The sequence below is a fragment of the Phoxinus phoxinus genome (assembly GCF_949152265.1).
Source record: "Phoxinus phoxinus genome assembly, chromosome: 24".
NCBI lineage: Eukaryota > Metazoa > Chordata > Actinopteri > Cypriniformes > Leuciscidae > Phoxinus > Phoxinus phoxinus.
The window spans coordinates 6,862,881-6,887,300 of record NC_136899.1 but is presented as its reverse complement, the minus strand read 5'-3'; the positions used below and the strand labels follow the sequence as shown (position 1 = coordinate 6,887,300).

The 24,420-nt window shown below is 38.4% G+C and overlaps 1 protein-coding gene across 13 annotated transcripts in view; it reads left to right on the top strand.

Annotated features, from left to right (window-relative positions):
• Positions 1-23,601, top strand: part of ntng1a (netrin g1a) — a 91,992-nt gene extending 68,391 nt beyond the window's left edge. For 2 of the 13 annotated variants that reach the window (XM_079601146.1, XM_079601141.1), the window contains exons 4-8: positions 1,048-1,220; positions 10,029-10,055; positions 15,453-15,620; positions 17,888-18,022; positions 21,965-23,601. In XM_079601146.1, coding sequence (XP_079457272.1) covers positions 1,048-1,220; positions 10,029-10,055; positions 15,453-15,620; positions 17,888-18,022; positions 21,965-22,218 — 757 coding nt within the window. In that variant the 3' untranslated portion in view covers positions 22,219-23,601. Of the gene's footprint in view, positions 1-1,047; positions 1,221-10,028; positions 10,056-12,885; positions 12,931-13,875; positions 13,936-15,452; positions 15,621-17,887; positions 18,023-21,964 lie in introns of all 13 variants that reach the window. The other 11 variants (XM_079601151.1, XM_079601150.1, XM_079601143.1 and 8 more) reach the window with 9 other exon arrangements.
• Positions 23,602-24,420: the final 819 nt, after the last annotated feature.

Below are 24,420 nucleotides of genomic sequence, written 5' to 3'. Positions count from 1 at the left end.
GTAACGGTTCACAATAATGTTTCAATTAAAATTAGTTAACTACATTAGTTAACATGAACTAATAATGAACTGCACTTCTACAGCATTTACTAATCTTTGTTAATGTTAATTTCGGTTAGTTAATACAATAACTCATGTTGACAAATGTGACCTTATTGTAAAGTGGGGCCATATTGTTTATGTTATTCAGTTCATGAGTATAAATGAAATATTTGCGCCAAGTGATGGTCAATTTAATTTACAGAATTGCATGGTGAACTGAAAAACACAGACGCACATATACCATATAAACAAGTTAAGCTACTCCATTCTAGCTGCAGAACAGTTTCACTTAACCGCATCACATTTCTTTACGTCTGTACTGCATGAGTGTCACAGAAATATCCATCTTTTGATTGCGTGCTTAGAGAGGAAACTGGGGAGAGCAAACCTGGCTGTGAGACGCTTGCACGGGGGTTGTCCTCAGTGGCCATAGTGAATATATAACCAACATTTAAAACATGACTGCCTCTGAGGATTAAAAGCACTCACAAGTGCTTCAGCATTTATTGATATTATGCATAGAAACTATATTTATATAGTAAAAAGTCTGTAAATGATAAGAACTGTGAATATGTAAATAAAGAAGTGTGCAACATAACATATACGTCTAATATACACCTCTTAATTGATTTTTTCTTTTGATTATTTAACTGTTTTCTTTCTCTCTTTGAAAGTGTGACCTGTCTGTAATTATTTATTTTCCAGTGGGATAATTAGAAATAACCTATCTTTCGAGAAGGGGAAAAAAACGGAAAAATAATGATGTGGATTTTGCAGAATCCTTGACACCGTGTGCAAGGTTTTGAAGTCACTTTCTGGAAGTTTCAGAATACCTCCACATGCAGATGCACATTTACTTGAAATGCAAATGATTTACAAGGTCACTCTGGTCTCTAAGTGCTGGTTCCAATTTTTTTTGCCCTCTCGGGTGTAATTGAACTCCACAATTGAAAATCCACAAGGGCATATGTTTTATTTCCTTCTCTTTTTTTTTTACCGTGACAGGTGCAAGTGCAACCTTCATGCCAACAGCTGCATCTTTGACAAAGAGAAACTCACTTGCGAGTGTGAGCACAACACTACGGGGCCTGACTGTGGCCGCTGTAAGAGGAATTATCAGGCCAGAGCTTGGAGCGCTGGATCCTATCTCCCCATCCCCAAGGGCACAGCAAATATCTGTGAGTATACACACACACACACACATTCCCATTCCACTTACTGGAAAGAACAATATGGGCTCTATGTTTGTGGATAACAAGGCTCACATGTCCTTTTACTCTGACCAAAAACCATCTCTCTTACTGCTGTCCTACCTTTCACAATGCGCTCACGGTGTCTCCCCAGAAGCCATTACCCTACTTCCAATTTAAAATCAGGTCCTCACAGGAACTCTGACACATCACAGTAACTTCTCAACTTTAACAAGGGCTATCAGACATATTTCATATTTTATTCACTTATGTTAAATTACAAACTAAATGCTCATAATTGTTTACTACAGATGTAGTGACCAAGTCCAAAAATCGTGGTGCTACCATGGTATTTTTATCCATAGAAATTTGATATAATGTGGGTTCCAAAGTAAACTTTCTCACCATTTACCATTTCAGTGAAAAGTTAACATTATTTTCTATTTGTTATGTCATTTAGCTTTAATGACAGCAATAGCATGGAAGTGCCTAAGCAGCCATGCTATTGGTTACAGGGATAGTTTACCTTAAAAAAAAAAAAAAGCTGCAAAAAAAAAGCTGCCATCATTTACTCACCATCATGTCATTCCAAACCTTTATGAATTTAGGGCCTTTCTTCTGAACCTTTCTTCTGTAGGGCACAAAATTAGATATTTTAAATAAGGTTTCAGTTGTTTGTGTCTATTGAAATTTGAATTTATTGTTAAGAGGAAAACCCCTTGAGATGTGACTTCTCGTTTTCGAGGGGACCTCAAGAAAAACATACTTCACATACATACATATCAACAGAGCGAAAACAAATGCTCTCCATCACACCAAAACCACCCATATCTTCCCATATCCAACCATTAGATATTAGGCAATAAACAATTCATGTCATTCATATAGACATTTATATCAAACATGAGGAAAACAGTTGCAGCTTGTATGCAAATAATTAAGAAGAGACATCTTAAATTGGTGAAAAGAGGAGATCGATCTAAAAGACCTAGGTAAACCATTCCAATCAGAAGGGGCTCCTCCCACTTTCTTTGGATATATTTGGTTCAGAAAAAAATAAATAGTCAGTGTCTCTTAGGCTGTAGGATGTTTGATATGGAATCAAGTATTGTTTCAGATAGGATGGATAGTTTGAGAAAATACATTTGTGAACAAACTGCAACCAATGATACTGTCGTCTAGCATTTAGTGAACAAGAAGGTTCAATAACTGATACATTTCACAGTGATGAGTTCTAAATGGACACCTCAAAACAAATCTGCAGATACTATTATAAATCACATTCAAAGGTTTAAGATTGGTTATGGCTGTGTTCTGATAAACTTTTGAAGTGAAGACAAAATTCTGATGGCAGAAATGTACTTTTGTGTGAACTATCCCTTTAAGGAGTGTTTACCCTTCAGAAAGATGCAGAATACTTGTAGGACCTTTCTTTCACAGAAAACAGTGCATGCATGTCAAATGTTAGAACTATAAAGAAGGACAGTTAGCCTTTAGAATACCAGTGCTGTCTGTAAGCCTGGGGACTACACCACCACTGCAGTTTATTTCAAATGGCAGAAGACAGAGCCTTCAATCCAACACACAAAATGTTTGCCCTGAAATAAACTAGCACTCAATATGCTTCTGGGACTAAAGCAGCAGCACATATCACAGAAATGACCTTAGCATGCACAGAAACTGTGTACATGCCAAAACTTTCTTTTCAGTCTTCATGTGTGTGTGTGTGTGTGTGTGTGTGTGTGTGTGTGTGTGTGTGTGTGTGTGTGTGTGTGTGTGTGTGTGTGTGTGTGTGTGTGTGTGTGTGTGTGTGTGTGTGTGTGTGTGTGTGTGTGTGTGTGTGTGTGTGTGTGTGTGTGTGTGTGTGTGTGTGTGTGTGTGTGTGTTTGTTTGTTTGTGTATCCCTCTGCGTGTGTAAGGGGAGCGACGCGTGCCTTCTGGCAGCTGTTGTACCTCATGACTCTCTAGGAGCCGGTGGAGTGTTTTGAAGGACTGAGATTGACAGGACATTATTTTTCTTTTAAAGACAGCGCAGACTCTGAACCCACTATAACAGCCTCACCTTAAACCCCTTATTATGGTCCTTTGTGAGGAGAGTGAGAAGTCCATAACATAATAATGCTGTAAAAGACAGGCTCTTGGATTATTCCCTTTGGATTCAAATAATTCGATTATACAATAATAATATTTCAAACAGAAGAAAAGCAGTTTGTCGATTAAAAACCAATTGCAGCTGATTTTACAATAGTTCTTTGTGCTTGACACCATGCGGTAGGGCAATGGAGACAAACGTAAATAATTACAAATAGCATGTTTTCTACTACAGGTTGCATTTTTGTGCTTTTTTACGTTTTTTTTTTTATTGCTAACAGTGTATTGCTCTCTCGCTTCGGTCTTCTTTTTATTGAAGCAAAATATTTAGTTAAATAAGTGCTACTGTTTATCACAATGCTTTCACCAAAGTAATTTTTTTTTATTGGCACTTTGTAAAAAATAGCATTTTCTATTTGTATTGTTTTTAACTCATTTTTATTTGTATTCTCTTTTTTTTTGTGAGAGATATTATATTTAGATACACTGTTTTTAAATATATACAGGTACTGTATCTTGACTGCTGTTTTACTCATTTAAATGATGAGTAATTGTAGTTTGGTCATTTATATTATGTAGTGTTAGCTCTCCTTTTTTGTGTCGTTGGAAGGCAGAGTTCCTCTTAGTCCGAGTGGGTCAGACAAATCAAGAAAAGAGCTTGAGATTGATGAAAGAGTGTTGGATATCACTCTTCGTCAAAGCGTGCTCCGACTTCTGGGAAGTAGCTAGGATCTCGCTTCACATCAGAACGGCGAGTCGGAGAGCGATCAGTTGGAGAATTAGCAGTGACAGACCATTTCTGCTCTCGAAGAGAGGGGAAGTGATGAGGGCGCCCCCATTTTCTCCCTCCTGGAAAAGGCGGCAATGGGACTCACACACAATGTTCTGGCCCGTGCTGATCTGAATCTAAAATGCCTTCTTAAACTTGACTAATGTTTGTGTGTTTTATGGGTTGTCAGATTGATGTAGGGTTTCACGACGCGAGTGAAAATAAGGTCTGATCTGCACTGTGCCTGCTGGTTCCCAAGCGAAGCAATGGCATTTGGTATGGTTCACGCAAGTAAGATCAGCAAGCGTTAAAGTTTAAAAATGGGAGGATTAGCAAGCAATGCTAATTGTTTTCCACGTCTCTGCTGAGTAATACTCTGTGGTTTAAGACAGCACTTCTGTACAGAGAACTGACTAATTCCTCTTGTCCTGGCAGGATTAAACTGTGCAAATGAAACTTCAAATCAAACCGGCCTGGCCTTGTAAATTACTCGCGATCAAAGCACTTAAAGAGAGATGTGTCCCGACACAGTTTCAGTAACGGTTTTTATCACTCCTCATTGACCTCAGCTTCAGTCCGTGAAGATAAAAGCTGAACATGATATATGCTTTTATGCGACTTATTGATTTTACAGCTTTTTAACATTTAATTATTTGGATACAAAATTCCACTCAGCATACAACAGAAGCCATGGAAATCATGCTTGAGCGAGATCCACCGAGGGAGGAGATTCATAATACCTCATTTACTTCTGTTCAGCCTAGCTAACGAAGACAGCCCAACACATCTGGAGATGACAGTCGCAATGAGAGTAAATTATTATCAGTGGTGCCGTAGTGTACGACTGATGGCTGGTTTTGTTTTTTAATTAGTGTACATAAGTAAAGGGCTGCCAGATGTCAGTGTGTTCGCCTGCCGTTGTTCGGCGTCCTTGAATCAAATGGTTCGTTCCTGGGATGAAACTATAACAGCTGTACCCTTCCTCCCCCACCTGCCATCCTCTGACATGCAAACTTTCTTATAGGAAAAGCATACACTCAAGGAGGAAGTGAGGTAGACAGTTCCAGCCTTAGAACGTGCTCAGTCCTGTAGAAGATGTTTGCCTTTCTTGTTTTGTAACATGGACGATCTTGAAGTGTAATTAAGCGTGTCCTCGATCCTCATTCCACTGCCGTACGGATGCTCTAATTAGTGTTATCTGAAGGGCCAGGTGGCCATCTTGTCTTCTCCCAGAAGAGGAGAGTTATTTTGTACCATTTGTGTTATCTAATTATTCATTTTAACATCTCCACCCTGGCTGCATATCCTCCACAGCCACCACAGTTACCATTTCCATCTTGACTCTTGTAGTGTCAACTCCGAAAGCATATTACGCTCCCTCTTTCTTTCGGTCTTTTTTCTCTTTCTTTGTTTTGTGTTATGTTCTCCTTATTCCCCCATGAGACCTGGTTTGTTTACTCTGCCTTTTCCACATCTTTCTCTGTGCTGCCGCAACGGTAATCTCTCTTTCAAATATTTGTTTCTTCCATCACAGGATTTTCCGCCGCGCGTCGCATTCCCAGAATCTTAACTGTGACTGTGACTCATCGTCGCAGGCACTTTTTCATACTTGCCATCTCCCGTACAAATCTATTCACTCTTCCCTGTAAGACATTCGGATGGAGGTGCCGTTACTGTAGCAGAGGTTGGCCGACAAGTTCCACCGGTGTGGATTGTCATATTTCCTTCCGTTTTGAGCCGCGCGATTGGTTGTGTATGTCACGGCTCACATCTGTGTAGAAAACGGATGATGGATGGCCATGAGATGTAAGTGGCCAGGGAAAGTAATTACAAACTTTGCCTAGGGTAGAAATTTTGTAGATAAGCTTTGCCGGAAAGTCCAGGTGGACGGAAAAAGCAAACAGATGAGACTCAGTGAAGGTCAGGAAGTTGTTCTACTAGAACAACAATAATGAGGCCACCAGCAATTCAACTAGCTCCGTTTCCAACATGAAACATGAAATAAAGCATCATAGAGGGGTTTGTCCTTTTGCTGGCGACGGAAGTGGGCGGTTAAGGAACAGATTGGCTTTTAAATGAGAAAAAAAGGAAGTCGTCACAATTTTCATGCCGTCCAGCGGGAATCCCTCAAGCTGGATGACTTGGCAGGCGTGTGAGTGTGTTATGTAGGGCAGGACAGATCTGGTATCTTGCCCAGGTTGGGTTAATTACGTCCCGTCAACCTCTGGGAGGAAGCCTGAAAAATTAACTGTCAGTATAACATGTGTTTAGGTGTGTGTGGGTGGATTTCCCCCTAAGAGACTGTCTATTCTTTATCATTCTGTGCAGGTTCACATAACATTGTAGGTGTATTTTGATGGCATAATTGCTTGATTGTGAGAAAAGGGTCTTATTAATTTGTGGAAAGGTGGATTTGCACAAAATCAAGGAAGTATTTGTTTAAAATATGAATAGAAGGAATGTGGAATAAGTCCCACACACTGATATATATATATATATTTGCGCTGTCAAAATTAACGCTTTAACACACGTAATAAATGTTTTCCTGTTTCTGTTTTAAAAATATTTAACGCAATTAACGAAGTATCCATTTTTTTCCATCATCCTTTGGCTAGCGTTACATTACATTAAATGGTCACGCTCTTATTCAATGCAAATGCTTTTAAACATTCACGCGAGATAAGACCTTAAATAAAACGCAGTAAAATAGGCGCTTGCATCTGTGTGTGAATCTCCTGTATGTGTTACAGTGTAACTGTGTGAATGAGAACTTTATTCAATTTCTGTATATATCCTACCTGTTAGACCTACCTAAAAATCTTAAAGCACTGTTTACACAAGATTACATTGGACAAAAACTGTAAAAACAATAACTTTTTGTGCATTTTGATAGGGCAAGTATAAATCTGAACCGGTCTGACTCGGCCCATAGAAAAAAAAATGAGCCCTAATATATTGAAGAGCTGGTGAATGTGGCATTGATTATGATGGGTTTATGTAAAGATTGTTTTAAGTTCACTTAAATTAAAAGTTGTTCTATTATTTAAAGCCTAATAAATGGTAAGCAAGTATAGCTTTCAATTATACTGTAATGCTAAATGCCTATAATTAATGGTTATAATTTTCATAGATACAGTACGTCAGTAGCATTATTGGTATCGGTGATATTGGCCGGGGAAAAAGATGCCATTAAACACACATTTCTAACATAACGTTTCTACATTAATTTGGAGATTAAATTAAATTAATGGAACTTATTACAATATAAAAATATATTAAAACTTCAATGTTCAATCACGATTAATTACAGAAAAATGTGCGATTTAATTCGTTACTTTTTGTATTGATTGACAGCATAAATGTATATATGTAAACAATATATTTTATTTGTGAACTGATGTTCAGTTATTCTTTTTAATAGTACATATATTTTCATCAGTCATCAAGCTCTGTAAACACTGGTCAGAGACTTTAATTTCACCAATTACCCCCTGGTGTCACTTTTGAACTGTATACACTTTTAATGTCACATTTTGTATTATTTGCAGTGTTTTATTTTTGTAATATGGGTTATTTTCTCATACACACACACAAACATCAATAATTATTCAATAAGCCACACACAACAACACAATAAGCCATTAAGCTACTAAAGTTAAAACATTTTGCAAACATTTTCTGACAGTGTAAACAAACAATAGCATAAAGATGACAACCCAACATGTAAAATCAGGTACAGGAAAAATATTGGATATATATTCATTTAGCACACACACACTCCTGCCCATCATCAGTTGATCCTGGAGACTCGAGTGACCCCAGAGTGCAGAAGTTCAGATGGTAAAAATCAATGGAGTGTGCAATAAACATAAGCAGCCTAATGTGTTTCTGCATCAGGCTTCACAATTTGATTCCTGCTCTCGGAAATAATGGAGAGTTCCAGCAGGTGAGGGGGGCTAAAAACCGCTCTGATTGAAAGGTAATCTAATGATATGACACATGATATGTTGTGTCCGTCTCAGGCAGACGACTGTCCAACTCAAAAGAGGAGAGGTGAATAAATAAATAAAAATAAAAGTGAGGTTGTATAGCACTTACATGAATCGTGAGGATGAATGAGAACCATGACTAAAAGCCTGACTGTATTTAAAGCAAAGAGAGCGGACAATGTGCTGTGAGAGGTGCTGTGTTACACTGTTGATGCTGTTTAGAGTATATAGAGACGTCTGTATTTGTTTCTGTGGTGTCAGATGCAGCATCAATCATTGTAATTTTTCCATGATGACGTTCAAGTAAAAAAAAAAAAAAAAAAGACACTGAAAGAGGGAACCAAGCCTTACTGTTATGGACCAGAATATCATAAAGACTAAAGCCGCGTTTCCACCGAAATTACCCGGAACAATTTGTCCCAATATAATTTGCATATTTGAGCTTACATGAAGTCTTCTATGAAGTGTGAAAGATTTCTCTCTTGATTTCATCAATGAAATCAAGGGATTGGCAGATACCAATCTCTCTTTGGTATTGGCAGAATACGTGTGAATGCTAAAGCATGATGTTATAGTTAATGTTTCCATATGCAGGTTTTCCTCTCTACTCCTTCCCCTCTTCTATCTTTCTGTCTCAGTCTTCACACATGTTCGTTGGAGGTGCCTGGAGGTGCCTATTTTCCAAGTGATTTCTCAACCCTCCTTCCAAAGGTCATAAATTTGACTCTTAAATGTCCATATGAAGCAGAGATCAGGGGGAGAGATTAGATGGCGCACACTAGATCAATGGCACACTGCAGGGCCGTGAGTTCAGCTCTCCAATAGTTCTCCATCAGTTCTCCATCATTCACTGCTCTCCAAATGGTCTGTTTGAAACGTAGCATCTATTCTTATATCTCACCATTTTTGGTTTATTTTTATTTATTAGGAATGCAGATATAATATTTGAACCTGCTCCTACCTTTGGATTTGCTTTGTGTGTGTGTTTTTTTTTTATGAATTATCCTAGGGTGGTTCTCTGCTGTCATCCATTGTTTGAAATAGTTGTTTTACCAAGGTTGTTTATTTGTTCAAGTTCTGTATCAAGTATAGTGAGAGATAGTCCAGCAGTACATTACAAACTATTTTATTACATAAAAACCAGATTATGGGTGTGTTCACACTTGGCATTTGGTTCAATTAAAATGAACCCTGGTGCAATTGTTCTGTTAGTGCGGTTCATTTGAAGTGTGAACACTACCATGCAAACCCTGGTGCGCACCAAACAAGTGGACCGAGACCGCTGAAAAGATGTGTCTCCGTCCACTTCCAAACAAACTCTGGTGTGGTTTGAATCAAATATGAACGCAATACGGACCAAAAGCATGTAAACTAACCAAAAATGGGACATGATGTCACAAGATGCAACCCGTTGTTTTGACTCCTTTACACATTTTATAAGCTCTTCACGAGTCTAAACACAATCATACTGTATGTAAGTTACGCACATACAATGAGCAAATTTAGCCCAGCAGGTTTGGATGTTCGGGAAGTTCCGTCTCGAAACGTCATAAAAGCTGAACAATCAGGTTAAGAAATGAATCCCTATATGGTGTTAAAATGCATATGCTAAGCGGAGTTTTTAAAGTTTTTAAGTTTAAGCTAAGTTTTTTTTTTTTTGACCCGGACCAAACGAACCAAACTAGTGTGAACATGTTATGTGCATTGTATGTGTTTTTTTCCCAATATTTATTTATATGTATTATTATTATTTATTGTGTTATGATTATTTCATTTATGTATTTTTATGGAAATATATATTTATAGAATGTAAAATGTAATTATTGCTTTTAATTTCTTTTCTTTTTTAAACACATTTTTGCACTTTTTATTGCATTTTAAATTTGTTGCTATTGCTATTTCTATATACTGTTACTAATATAATCTCTTCTCTCATCTCTCTTCTAGGTCTGCCAAATAGCGTTGGTCCAGTTAGTAAGTAAACAAACTCATAGATCTAAATCAACAGGAAGTGCGAGATGAACAGCTTTGCTTCTCACTTTACCTCAAGTACACTTCTGGTTAAACGTTAATTTCTGATTTATATTCGACCTATTGATTATAAACTGTGCAACCTAATGTGATTAGTTTTGAAGTTAATTAGAACAGGTTTAAGGTAAGCTGTTTCTAGCAAACAGCAGTTTTGCCACATAATAAGATAGGGGCTTAGAAGCAGAAAGGGGAGAATATCATTTTAATATGAGAAATGCAGGTCTATCTGGTATTATCTGGTCCTGCCAGGGACCTCATAAGCCAGCAGACAGATAGAGTTACAGGTGCAGGGAAGTTGAATGTGAAAACTGGAGCCACAGAGATATTGAACAAGTCAGAATGCATGTAGAGCCTTGAATATTTCCATACGCTTCACTTCTCTTGGGTCCAGGACAAATATACACATTTCCTCTTTGGATAGATTGGTGTAACATATCAAAGGTGTATGAGATAACATTGCACAAATCAAATATTCAATAATGAACATTGGAATTATTACAGGAGTTGATAAGGATTTATACATCTCTGATTTATTCATACAATATAGTGTTACCACTGAACATTTGTTGAGAAGAAGTAAGTGAACAAAAAACTTGCACAACAAAGTTGCACTTTTAATCAGAAATGTACGTTAAACCAAGTGAACACTCTCCTCAAGTGTGTTTTGTCTTTGGCTGTAAAGCATGGCCTGTGCTGTGCCATTTCTGCATGGGCTCACTCCATTATTTCTTATACAATCATCAACATGAACATCCACTCACTGTCCCTCATGGTGAATTTACACACCTCCATCCAGAAAGACACAAAGATGAGACACTCACAGTACAACTAGGGTCCTGAACAGTTTGATGATACTTTAGCACCAAAACAGAGCTGAAGCCATAAACACTGTCCTCTGACCATCACTATAACAATTATAAACACCATTCTCTCCCTTTCATAAAAACTATAGAGAGAGAGCTTGTAAAGAGAGTCCTTGAGGACGGAGATGTTTTGCCCGAGACTGAAAAAGAAAACACTGCAGTTTCCTTGAGTTGCTTGAGGGTAATTGAATTCTTTATTGACTTTTCCCAATTCTATTTCAAGTTTATTAAGCCTGCCAGAATTGCCTAATGCAGGCATTAGAGCAAAATTAATATTTTAAGATGAGATTTAGGCTCTACAGGATTGCATTTCATTACTGGGATGGCATTGATTAAAAGCTGTCACTTCTTATTTATCCAATTTTTATCCAAATTTTCACTAACAAAAACATTAATGAAGAGCAGATGTGATGAGCATCGCTCCTAATCACTTGGTAATACAGAACACATTTTATATCAATAATAAAGTGCTCAATGTTGTCCCATGGGTATCATGACACTGGCTTCTGCATGTGTTAGTGTCATGTAATGTGATGAAAGAGGACAACTGGATTCATCCGTCAATCTGAGGGCTGATAGCTTCCAAACTGATAGTAACCCCAATGGTTGTTCAATGCTGTGTTCTCACTCGTTGTGTCTAACTGGATTAAAAATAAAGATACAGAAAACCTCTATGAAAAGAGTTGTGGACAAAAAAAAGTGTTTCTCCAAATATTAGATTAGTTTGATGAATGCAAATTGTTTTTTTAGTTTAGAAAAAATTATTAGTTTACAAATTAAAGCCTAATCACATTTTGAAATAATTGTAAAAACATTCCTTTTTTTCTTGTATGTGTTTTAATGAGGTTGAGTATAAAATAAAATAAATATTCAACTGATGAGGTGATGCTGAAATGCTAAACACTAATCTGAAGAAAGAGAAACACTTTACAATTTTGACACACCCTCAGCTAACATTATCTTATTATTCTTACAAGAACAATTATTTGTTTTTCATCTTTAATTTCTATCATAAAATATTACTGGAGCTTGAACTGAAAACTCATAGTTATTTTCATGGAATTCCCCGAATCACATGGAAAAAGAGTAATTTCTCCCAATGTGATTGGACATAGAGGCCATTTCATAATGGGTCTTCAAGATGGGTTTCCTCTGTCAGTAACCTGCGTCTGCATGCATTCTGAGTCCCCAAACACCATGCTATGTCCCTGGTGAAAAAAAAATCGAATTCAAATTCATAGACGTGTCCTCACTGGAATTCCTGCACCCTGTCCTCGTTTTACACACTTTTCCCACACACTGAGGTCAACCATGAAGCAGCACATAAGGGACTTAACCATGTTTGTGTTGGAGGGAAGGAACGTTTGGTTTGGTCCTTTCGCTTTAGTGCTGCCTCTGAGGTTGACTGAGAGACTGAGGTTGACTTCATATTTCCGTATCTAAGGAAATTAATTTTTTGTAATTATAAGGATGTTCCCAGCAAATCATAATTTCAATTGTCAGGTTTTTTTTTTCATTCAGAAGCACACTTCAAATGAATCAATTTGATGAATTTAACAAGTATCTCAAGCAACCATGATTACACATGCGCACAATCCAGTCTCACATGGTGCATCCGAAACACTGACACAATTTCCCTTCATCTCTGTCAGCCGTCTTTCCCATGTATTAATATAGAGTAAGCCACAAAACACAGCTCAATTACATACAATCTCTAGAGATGACCTGTGATTGGTCTATTGGTTGCTTGTCCTCATCGAGCCTATCAGCTCAACTTTATGAATGACCCATCTGGAGATGTGTGTAGCTGTTTATGTGTACATGAGTCCAAACTTGACCCGTCCTAGTGCATCTGACATCCGACAGCCAGTGCATTCAATTAACACCTGATTTCTCCTGCTTGCATGCAGTTCGGCAGAACATTTCATCTCTAGGTGTCGCTAACCGAAATCAAGGTAGGGTATATTTTTCAACTTGGATAAAATTTCCTTTGATCTGACTCACAGAACAATTTTTAGACTGCTATAAGAGTGAAACAGATCCAGCAAAAGTTTGCTGACAGCTAGTCTTTTTTGTACATTTGTTGTATACTGACTCATTCCAGATGGACAAATATGTTCTTTTTGCTTTTTCTCTTTCACGTACGAGTTTCTGACATGTCTGAAAGCTGTGAGATTTTTGAGCTCTCAGCATTTCTGAGAAACAAGCTGAACAGCCATAAAGACACACGAAGATGATTTAAAGCATTATGCCCTCCATTTTAATTAGGAACGACGCTCTCTCTTGGGCCCTCTCAATCTTTTCTCAGCCCTGCTAGGGAGTCTTCACGGCTGTTTAAGTATACTGATTCAAGTTAATACATTGCGCAGAAAGATGGCCAAAGAGAAAAATCATGCAAACAGCAGGCCTGCATAAACAGTGGTTTTGATTGAATTGGGGGTTGGAGGTTAGTAAAGGACATAGTGCTCATTGAAACTTGGGTTGATTTGTGAATGCATGATAAGCTGATAACTTTGGGATTGTTCTGAGCCCTGTTGTTCTGCTGTTGTGTCGGACTGGCAGCGGGACGTAGGGATCTAAGCCTTACGTGCTCTCACACAAGAAGCCTGGGAAGCTCAAATGCGCTAATGCCAGCTGAGCAGTTTCTGCCAGCAATGCAGGCTTTTTGTTTTCCAGAGCCGTTGAAACTTCCAAACCACAACAGCTGCAAGGAATGCAACGTGCACTGTGCACATTTTTGTCTATTTTTATCATTTATGACAGAGAAACGGGATTTAAATAGTCTGCATTCTTTCAAATTCATTCTTCTTTTGGTATGAACATTAATGTTCATAATATAATCTAGGGTTTCTGTTGATTTAATGTTTTCATTTGATTTACTTTGTCTTTATTTTGTCCAGTAGCTCCTCAAGTTGCTTTGTCAACCGTTCCTTCTGTACAAGTTGCAAACAGTAAGAGAGGTAGGAGGACTCGATTCATATCCTCTAACTACTGTGTCAGTGTATGTCATCCGAATTACCCCCCACCACCATCCCCCGAATGAATCCAGAGTGAGTCCTGTACTTTCTGTACTTGCAGAACACCTATCCCTGACCTTACTTTTCCCACTTTGCATAGTATCAAGTTGTACCATTAAAAATATATTGATTTTATTCTATTTACTTTGTTTAATTTGTTTATATTATTAGTTCCATCCTGAACCAGCATGTAAACTCTGTCCCGAATGCTTTTGGGACACGAGTCTTTGATATTCGAGGAGGCAAATATTTTACTTGGATGAATCAGAAGGGGAAGCATCATGTTGACTCTGTCGGATTAATGTGTTGTATATAGTCAATGTTGCTGATCCAAGTTTGGATGAGAACATTAAATCTGATATAACTCCAGTGGCTCACAGGCGAGAACCCTGTCAATTTTTTTTGTTAAAGTGGGCCCTCTAAAACATTTTTCAGACTCAATGATTGACATATCCAGGCACCTTTAGAGATCGCTTTTCAGGAGATATGTCTGTCTCGACTCCTCCAGTCGGGGGACGGGGGAAAAGGCTGCTGAGGAGGCCTGACCTCAATCCAGATGTTGATAATGAGAATCCCTCCATTTCTCCCGAAAGCCCTGGAATCATCTCAGGAGGGAAGGATATGGAGGCTTTATGAACGAGAAGATCTGTCAGACCCGTTGATTTGAGGGTTCTGGCCAGTAGGTTGACCAAGTGTCCCTGGCAGGTCAGGGCGCCACTTTGCTTTGTTATGCCAAGAGCAGCATCCGTGCATTGAGATTCAACTTCACTTTGAAACTAGGACAGACTCCTTGCGGGTCCTGGATAAACGTTGTTTGGTTTCTTTGGAGGCTGTGGGGAAATAGATAGGAAGTTATTTCTGATTTGGTTGAGCTATTTCTCATTTTGGAGCTGACAGAATCAATACTGAAAAAAGTGCTTTGTCTTTCATTTTTATGGCAGTAGTTCTGTGGAGAGGATACAGTTTGTGTACCCGTTTTTCGACCTGAGAGGCTTTGTTATTTCGGGGGCATAGAAAATAGAAGCCATTGTTTTATTCTCATGTTTGAAAGTTCCAGCTCCTTCACAACACCCTTCCATCATTTATTTCAGACAACTCTCCATGAGCAATAGAATATAAATACTGTAGATGTAAATTTCAAATTGCACTCACATTCTGTCGAGGTTGAAAATTACATCTACTCGTGTTTGATTTCCATGTGGCATTCCTATTCTTATTTTCCTCTCCATTGCTGTGGTGTGCTCGAGGCAAACTCTCTAATAACAACACCGCTTCTCCATTCATCTTAAGGTGATCGTACATCTAACACCGCTGGCTGCATCCATGGCAGTGCCTGCCACCCTACCGCTGTTTCAGACCATCCAAACCTCGCATGCCATGGTGTCCCTCTTCTGCAGCGCCGCCGCGACTCGCACACACTTACCCTAAACACAGCCACATCTCTCTCCCCTTTTTGCAAGACTGCGAATGCTTCAGTCACTCCAACCGCTGCAGTTACATCGAGGTGCTAAACACCGTCATTTGCGTGAGCTGTAAGCACAACACTAGAGGGCAGCACTGCCAACTGTGCAAGCTTGGATACTACCGCAATGCCTCAGCAGAGCTGGACGATGAGAATGTTTGCATAGGTCAGTCCTCCAGCACTCCCATCCACCAACGCACATCACACACCCTCCCAAAATCTGCCATATGGCCTTCCCTTTCTATTGCTCCATCATCCTTCATCTCTTCACTCCCTTCTCTGTGTCTGTCCATCTCTGTCTCATCACCCGAATCTCTTCACGCATGCTTGTGTGAGTCAGCAACGTCACGTTGAACCACATCCCTCCGGTATTTGAGCACAAAATCAGCAAGTATCTGATACAATGATCCATGGCAGATTATATTTCCTGACACTGTCAGGAAAAATTGGCATGTTTATTAGTGTTTCACGAGTTCACACATGTAATTAAATAGAGTAAAGGTTATGCGTACTTGGCGTGCTGTCCGAGGGGAGGGCTCCGAGCTCGGAATTTGGCCCGAACATAGAGTACTCCCCCATCCCAGGTTGGGATAGGAATAGTTAGAAGTGAGGAGATGGGGTGGTGGAGGGATGCTGGAAAACTGTCATAGAACAGAGGTAAGTCTGCTGTATATATACCTCCTGATGTTAATTGAATTAACTGGATGAGCTCCTCCTATGTTAGTTAGGTTAATTATCTGAACGTGCTCCTCCCAAACTTTGTTAATAAAACATCATTTTGAATATTTATTACAAAGCTCAGAAAGGAAAAAGTACAAGAAAAAGAAAAAAAAAAGACAGACTATAAAGTCAGAAAGGTGTCATTGTGAGACAGAGGTGCTGTCTGCCTTCACACTTCCCCAGTGTGGTGTCTGGGAGGGCTCGCACCCACAGAAAAAGGTGCTGCGTGCTGCATATGTCACTCTGGGAAAGAAGAAACAAGAGAAAGAAGAGAGCGAGAGAGGTGTCTGGGAGCAGGTCACGGCTGTGTGACTTACACACACATCTTTAGGTGTTACAGGTCACAGACTCTGACCTCCACCTCAACCCAGCAAATTCCGTACTCACAGGAGGGCCACAGAGCTGTCAAAATATGTGAAAAGTGCATCTTGGGAGAGGTCTGTGTTAGTGTTTTAGCAAAGCATTAATAATTAATAAGCATTAATGTCTTCTACTTACTCGAAGTTAACTTACTTAGAAATTAAACAAGTATCTGCTCTGTAGCGAATCCTATATTCAGAAGGCTATATTCCCACATATGTAGAGTTCTGTTGTGCTGGGCATTCTGGTGAATTTATACTGAAAATTAGCAGCCCAGCCAAAAAACAACAACAACAAAACTAAAATAAAAACAAATGCAGTTGTGAGTTGTGAAATGCTATTACACACATGAGTTTCAGGCTACTTGTCCAAGTTCTTCAGCACAAGAGAATTAACCATTTGAATGGCAAATATTTTTAAAAAATGTAACTAAACTAAAACCCTTTAGTAGCTCAACATCTGTCTTCTCCATGGATGTCCCAGAGATCTAGGTTATGAATGGTCCTTCAGCACCAAGAAAGTAATCAGACCCTGGGTAGTTGTCATAAGCCAGATGTCTTAAGGTCAAATGTTAGTAGGAGTGATCCATGACCTAGAGAGTTACTGTCATTCCCAAACATTTACTTGGATTTTTCAGAGGGGGGTTTTGTTTAGTATCTTGTTTTAAAATGATGCAAGTGAAATGTGTTACAAATGCTGTTTCATGTTGACTTTAATGAAATGGTCCCCTTCAAGGAAATTTCCTGTAGTATCAAAGGATTTAATTATGAGATCATTTTAAGATATTATATCAGTATTTGACTTTAATGCACTTGTTGACAGCAAACGTATTGGTTAATCAGGAACCCTCCACCACGTGTCTCTGTCTTTCTTTTTCTCTTTTGTATGTTCCTTCCCTTCATGCCACTCATTTTTAGTGCTAAACTAAATATAGAAATATATTTTCGTAAAATTATTCATAATGCACAGTGCAATCAGTCTGTAATAGTCTGCATCGCCTTACACTTTTGCATAATGGGACTTCTAAGACGTTAAACATTCATAAACATACGTTTTCCTCACTAAACTAAATGCCATTTTTTCCATTTTCCACCCTCACTCACCTTCCCCAGCTGATGCTTCTCATTTTGTTCCTTTGAAATGGAAGATGTAAGGTAAATATTCAGATATACGGGTTATAAATCTGTCCTTTGTAGACTAGCAATGTGCATGAAGGATGCAGCAGAGGCCCATTTTGAGCGAAAATGCTTTTTGTGTAGAAAACAGGGACTTTATTCATGAGCTGATCTGAGAGGCTGAAGACCACAGACCCCATCTCTCCACTGTGTGTATGTGTGTGTCTTGTTTCTACAGACTGTAATTGTAATCCCTTTGGCTCAGACACTGATCGCTGTAATGGCACAGGATATTGTAAATGTAAGGAGGGAACGACAGGGGCTAAGTGCCATGAGTGTCTACAAGGATATTTGTGGGACAATGGCTGCAAATGTAAGTAGAACCTCCAACCAACCTGCAGCTTTAGTCCCTTGCTCTCCTTTCCCTCTCTTTCTCAATCCCTCCCTTCTCTCCCTCTATTTTCTCTGTTTGCTGCTGCTTTTTTGGCTTACCCGGGAATGAGCAGCTTGGTTTGCTTACAGCACTTGGGAACAAAAAAAAACTTGGACTGACTTCCATCCGAGGCTCAGTCACACCTGTCATACTGCCTTGTTAGAGGTTTATCTGCAGATTTAATTTTGAGGGAATTATTATCATAATTTATTAGAATTGTTTTTATTAATAGTATTACTGTAGAATTGTTCTCAAGCACAGAGATAAGTCATGCAAACAAATCTCGGCATAATCCCATGCATGTGCATTTGTGCAGATGAACACAGACAGCTGAGCTAATATTTGAAGTGAGCAGAACATTTGACGCCTGCGCTGTGTTCTCTGGCTGTTTGCTGTTATGGCCACATTATGATGGCTGGTTTTCTCTCTTGGCTCCCAGTGTTGCGGTTGAAACGATCTGTAGGTCAAGCATTGATTTGTATTCTTCAATGGGCTCCCAGCATCAAAGGTCAACATTTACCAAAGCCTCAGATAACACAAAGGGATTTTGGCTGTAATAATGTAAGATGGACAGTCCATCAAATGTGTATGTTGAGTTCAAAGCGGCTTTGAATGTAACAGTACGAGGCTGGTTTAGTGTGAGAAGCAGAAATTCACACCATCACATGTCAAGATTAAAGTAAACCAGAGAGTTTGGTACAAGTGGTGACATGTGGCAAATGCACTCCCATTACTGTCTGTTCTAGAAGATGTACTCGAAGAGATATAAAGAGACATGTTCTTTATACACATCCATTTCCCACCAGCTTGAAGATGCATTATCATGTGACTGTTTCAGTCAATGGGATGCACTACGGTAAAGCACCATAACCATTTTAATTTGATGTTGTCATCAACACAGACACTTTTTTTGTTAGATGTCCTAGATAAGAGATTTAAGTTTGTTGCATTTGTCTCATTAAAAGTCCCAAAGGCCAAAATGTGTGTGATAAATGTAATATAACGCTCGTTCTCCTGATCCGGTCCATCTGTGTGCAGATTTCGGAATGCAATTAAAGCTCAAATCTTTCTTCAAATAAGCCTTTTCTTTCCAGCGCACCATGCAATCTACTGCTGTTCTCAATAAATATTATCCCTCTTATCAAAAGCAAACCCAATAAATGGCTCAATTTATTCTCTTATTACGGTTTATTTACATGCAAGCAAATTATGAATGCAGAATTGGAGGCTGAGCACATTGTTCCTTGTTGTGAGTGCACATGCTTTAAACATAAACAGACCTTCTGTTGCTCTCTTAAAATAGGTTCTCATATTTATTCGATAAAAATGCCTTCTTGTGCCTGGGCTCTAGAGAGCGTGGGGTAGGATATAGAGGTTAAACTGTTTGTAGGATATGAGAGATACATTCTCAGCCAACAGCAGAGTAAATAGTTTCCATGCCCCCCTCTTTTGGAAGGTAAAGGCGTTTGTTTGCACCCATACCAGCTATAAATCACTGACGGGGCTCTTCTTGCCTCAGCACCTTTTTCTGGTCATCAGGGGATATCAAACTGAGGAGACAGAAAGAGTTGAACTCTTAGGGTGAACCAAAAAGACCCAAACTCTTGAGAGATACAGTACATTATCTACAAAAGTGTGCCTCTTTTAAGTCTCTCTTTAGATGAAGCACAAGAACACTTTTGCCAAAGGCCACAGTTGTGGAAAAGGTAATCGATCAATTTGCTCTTTACCGCAAAGAGGAGTTGTTCTAAAAGTCTTTCCACAGACACGATCAACTCATTATCTTTTACCTCTCTGTACAGTTTGGTAAGAGGCAACATTGATGTCTCAATTGCAAAGAGTCAATGTGTCCTACACATCTTTTAAAAATAAGATTAATTTAAAAAAAGGAAACATCTAGTCTATAAAAGAGCATTGGCCAACTTGGAGATTTACAAAGATTGAATCAATAAAGCATCTTTTATAAACAAGCCTCTTTTTAAAAGCAGATGTTTTTCATCTTTTGATCCATAATTTCTTTATTTTCTTATGGGCAGGCTAAACAAGTTTAAAATGCTCAGAAAAGGACAGTTGATTGTCATTTCATGATTAAATCAGAGCCCCAGAAGTAAAACATACTGGTCTAAATTAATATTTTGATTACTTTAAGAAAAAACCTAGATGAACTTATTGACCTACTGCGATCTGTTATATAGTAAACAATTGTTTTACATTTGAAGAGAGAGCAATAGAACAAAAGAAGCATATCACAGCATTCTCTTACTGACCTGATAATGTTTATGATGACTTTCAAACCTTTGAAAATAAGCTCAACAGTATTCAGAGGTAACTGTATATTAAGTTTGTTCTATAACACCAATAAATTGCTTTAAATTTGAACACTGAACAACAAGTCTTTAAAGATCAGACAGAAAAGATTGAAACTATTGCAGTGTCTAACTAGGAAAATGCATGAATTTTGCTAAATTGAATTAATATTTTAGCACAATTTAATTTATTGTCCTAATCATTTCTTTACATTTGGATACACACTGATAACTTTGTATAATTATTATTATTTCTATTAAATAATTTTATTTAATAGAAATCTATTTTATTACAATTAAAAAGACCCGCATATGACACGCAAGAAAAAAGTAAATTGTATGCATGATTTAGTAAATCGAGGGAAGTATATCAGTGTGTATCCAAACGTTAAGAAATGTATGATTTGCTTGTTTTTACTAACAAATGCTAATGAGACTAATACTAATTGAACGCATTCAATCTGTATGTGTGTTAATCACTGATAATTCGAATAGCTTGTTCATCTTGCAGGTCCAGTGTCTGAGTCTTGTTTTGTGGTACGAGTGTGGGTTTTCACTAGGGAACGATTGATCTGCATCGTAAAAAGACTCGGCAGTGATGAACAGGGGGAATTATGGACACAAACAGGGGCTCATTTTTCCCTGACTCAACCATAAAGCCCGTATCCACACAGGAGATGGAGAGAGAGAAGCTGGAGACCATGTAGTTCTGCCAGCTCCCTAATCAGCCTGTTATGACTGGGAGAGTTACACCTCCTCTCTCTATCATCCAGCTCTTCCTGTCAGCTCAGTCCATCCCAAAATAGCTCGGTAACAGCCATTAAACAGATGCTGCAACGCACAAGTCCTCTCAGAACCATTCCTCGCAAGCTGATGGAGGTTAATGTTTGTGTTTTAGATGATTATTTCCCAATCTGCAGGTTTACAGTGCTTTTCTAGCTTTGATGAAGATGTGAGAGGCATGGCTTGTTCATTGGTTTTTATTTGTCTATGTTGGTTTTGCTAGTTTGCACTGGAATGTGTTTGCCTGAAGCTTGTTCGACAGCTTGCATCTGAAGGGAGCAGGTCTGGCCTTGGTGTCCCTGTTGTGATGCCCGATGCAGTGCAGAATGCAATTCATTGTCGGGGATTTGCAGAAACCCATGCCATGTTAATGGTTGGGTTAATGGCAGTGCTGAGGTCTCTTGAGTGACATGTTTCAAATGAAACCAGACAAATTATAGTACTTCAACTTTTTCCAAATAATTTTGAGGAGGCCGATGAGCAGGGATGCCAAGCAAACTTTTTGAGGGAAAACAAAATTATAATAATCGAAGCTGAAGAGTTTCTGTAAAACATTTTTTTTTTACTTATGATTTTCTATTAATAATGATATTAAGTTTTCTACTTGTGATTCATTTCAATCAATACTTTGCCTGCACTTTGTATTGACTATTTTTGTCTATTTTCAGCAATAGATGAATATATGATATCTCAGGATAGAGCTCTATGTAATCATAGAAGTGTTCATACTTGTTTGGGTGTAGCCTGTGTGTGTGTTTGTCTTCTGCTTACCCTTTTCCTCTCAATACCACAGCCCGGGTGTGTGACAATGAACTTCTGCGTTGCCAAAACGGCGGTGTGTGTGTGAACAACATCCGTTGTCAGTGTCCTCCGGCGTACACCGGCCTGCTGTGTGAGAAACCGCGGTGTGAGAACGAGCCGGGCGGCTGCGGAGGATCAGACTCGGGCCAGGCTTCCCTCCGCCCCCCTCCGCCGATCCTGCTTTTGCTGCTGTTCGTCCTGGGTCCCGTTCTCCTCATGGAGATCTGCTGGGTCACGGTCCTTTGAGAGGCAGATCTCTGACTATCCAGCTTCTTCTGTACGAGCAGCGCACCAGACCCACCGACACTCGGCCGGCCATGTGGAATGTGCCCAAATATCAAAGCGAAATTTCAGAGGATGACAGACAAAATATAATAAATAAATACATCAACAAAAATAGCATTTATAATAATTGATTCAATACAAAAATCTAAAAGTAAAAAAAAAAAAAAATCAAGGTGTTATTTATAGAATTTACCTGAGCATATGCTTTATGAAGCAAATAAGAGGAAGAAGAGACTTGAACCAAGCCATAATAGATACTCACTCCCCTAACAAAACGAGAGAGTGACAGGGATCGGAGCGGACAATACTCATCCCTTTCCTCCCTTTATCACCACGGCAACGGGAGCTGCGTTCAGCCAGCGGCATGTACAAGTAAAGCCAGCTGCCGCCCCTCACCTGAGCCATTCTGGGTATCATGTTGGCTGTAGACTGCTTTCGGCTATTGTGACACAGAGCGATGGAAAACTGTCTGGATTGTGTGAACTGGACAATTACAAAAAAATAAATAAAGATAAAGCAGTAATAATATGGGGAAAGACTTAAGAAAAGAAACAAGCATTCTTTGCTGTCAGTGCATTGTGGATACAAGGAATTCTATTGCGAATGTCACATTTGATCTGCTTTCAAATTGAGCTCGTCCCGCCAACACCCCCGACCCCACCCTCGAAAATAAACTTTAGAGTGTCCTTTGTGTCAAGAGCCCCGTCCTTCCTCCACCATGTGCTTTTGTGAATGTAATTCTGTAACCCTTGATATTTTTTTTCATATATATATTTTTGGTTTCCTTTCAGTCTGTGTGATGTTAGTCACACTCATGTGGCACAACCCCTATCCTCCAAAAAATATGATTAAAAGCTGACTTTGAAATGTGACAGACTGTTTGCTGAGGCCACGGTCAAAGATGTGTTTTCACCCCAACAGATGAAGTGCTTAGACAGTCATCAGTGTATTTAATTTTTGTATTAATACAGAAGTTATTTTCTTGACAGAGTAAAGATAATGTAGAGCATAAACTTTTTTGTATTATTGCTGAAATGTGTTTAAGGGCAATATTTTAGTGCGTTCAATCAAGGTGCAAACAGAATCAAATATTTAAATACGTTTGTCTGAAATTTTATTTCATTTACACTTTTTTTTTTCTCCTTCAGTTTGATTGTGAAGTTTTCCTAAAGTATATTGGCAACGTGCTGGCATCAAAGAATATCAGTTTACATACAGTATATATACTGAGATGTAAAAAAAGAAAATCACACCAAAGGACATTCTAAATGTTTTCTTGTTGCTTTAACACTGAAAAGTTTAAGTGAATAAAACTTTAAAAGGACTTTATGTAGCTGTGTTGTATTGTTTTATGCGTGTTTTATTGCAAAATGAAGAATCTAAATTGTCCCTGAAATGAAAGCGTAATAAATAATCGCATATGTCTTTATATAACATGCATATAAATTGCATACTTTGCAGAACAGTGGGAAAATGCTTTAAGCCTCAGAATTTTCTGCACACCATTTATCTCAAATTCAATACAGTAATGATTTGTTTCAGTGAAACGCATTATCGGATGGGCAAAATTAAATATTAACAGCTATTGATGTCTCTTTGAGAGCCTGTTTTATGGAGTTGGTTTTGCCTGTGACTAAACTGCCCATCTATCGCACGGGTTTGTTTTAAACAGAAAGTTTTACAGCCGTTTTCACGATTATAGAGTGTGACAACACAGGCCTGCTAAATGATTCATTCTGAAGGAGATGCTTCAGGAACATTTGTCTTTATCTGCAATGATTCTATAGAAACTGGATACTGATTTATGAATCTTCATGTGTTGTGCTTAGAAAACAAAATACATTTTTGTTTAAGTGATATTCACATTTATGTTCTTTATAAACCACAATCAACATAGTATTTAATTTTGGTCATTTGTGACCAAATAATAATAATCCATCAACTGTTTCCTTACATTACAATGCTACTTTAAGAAATGGTGGTATATATTTGCAAAAATCATTGTTTTTAAAATATTCAATTGTTTTGATTCAAAACAAAAATTTCAGAACTATTAAGAGTATTTTTAGAAATGAATTTGCTTCGATTTGTTTTCATAATTCCCTTTTTTAGATGGATTAATCATGTAATTGAAATATTGTTAATTTGAAACTGTTGAATCTC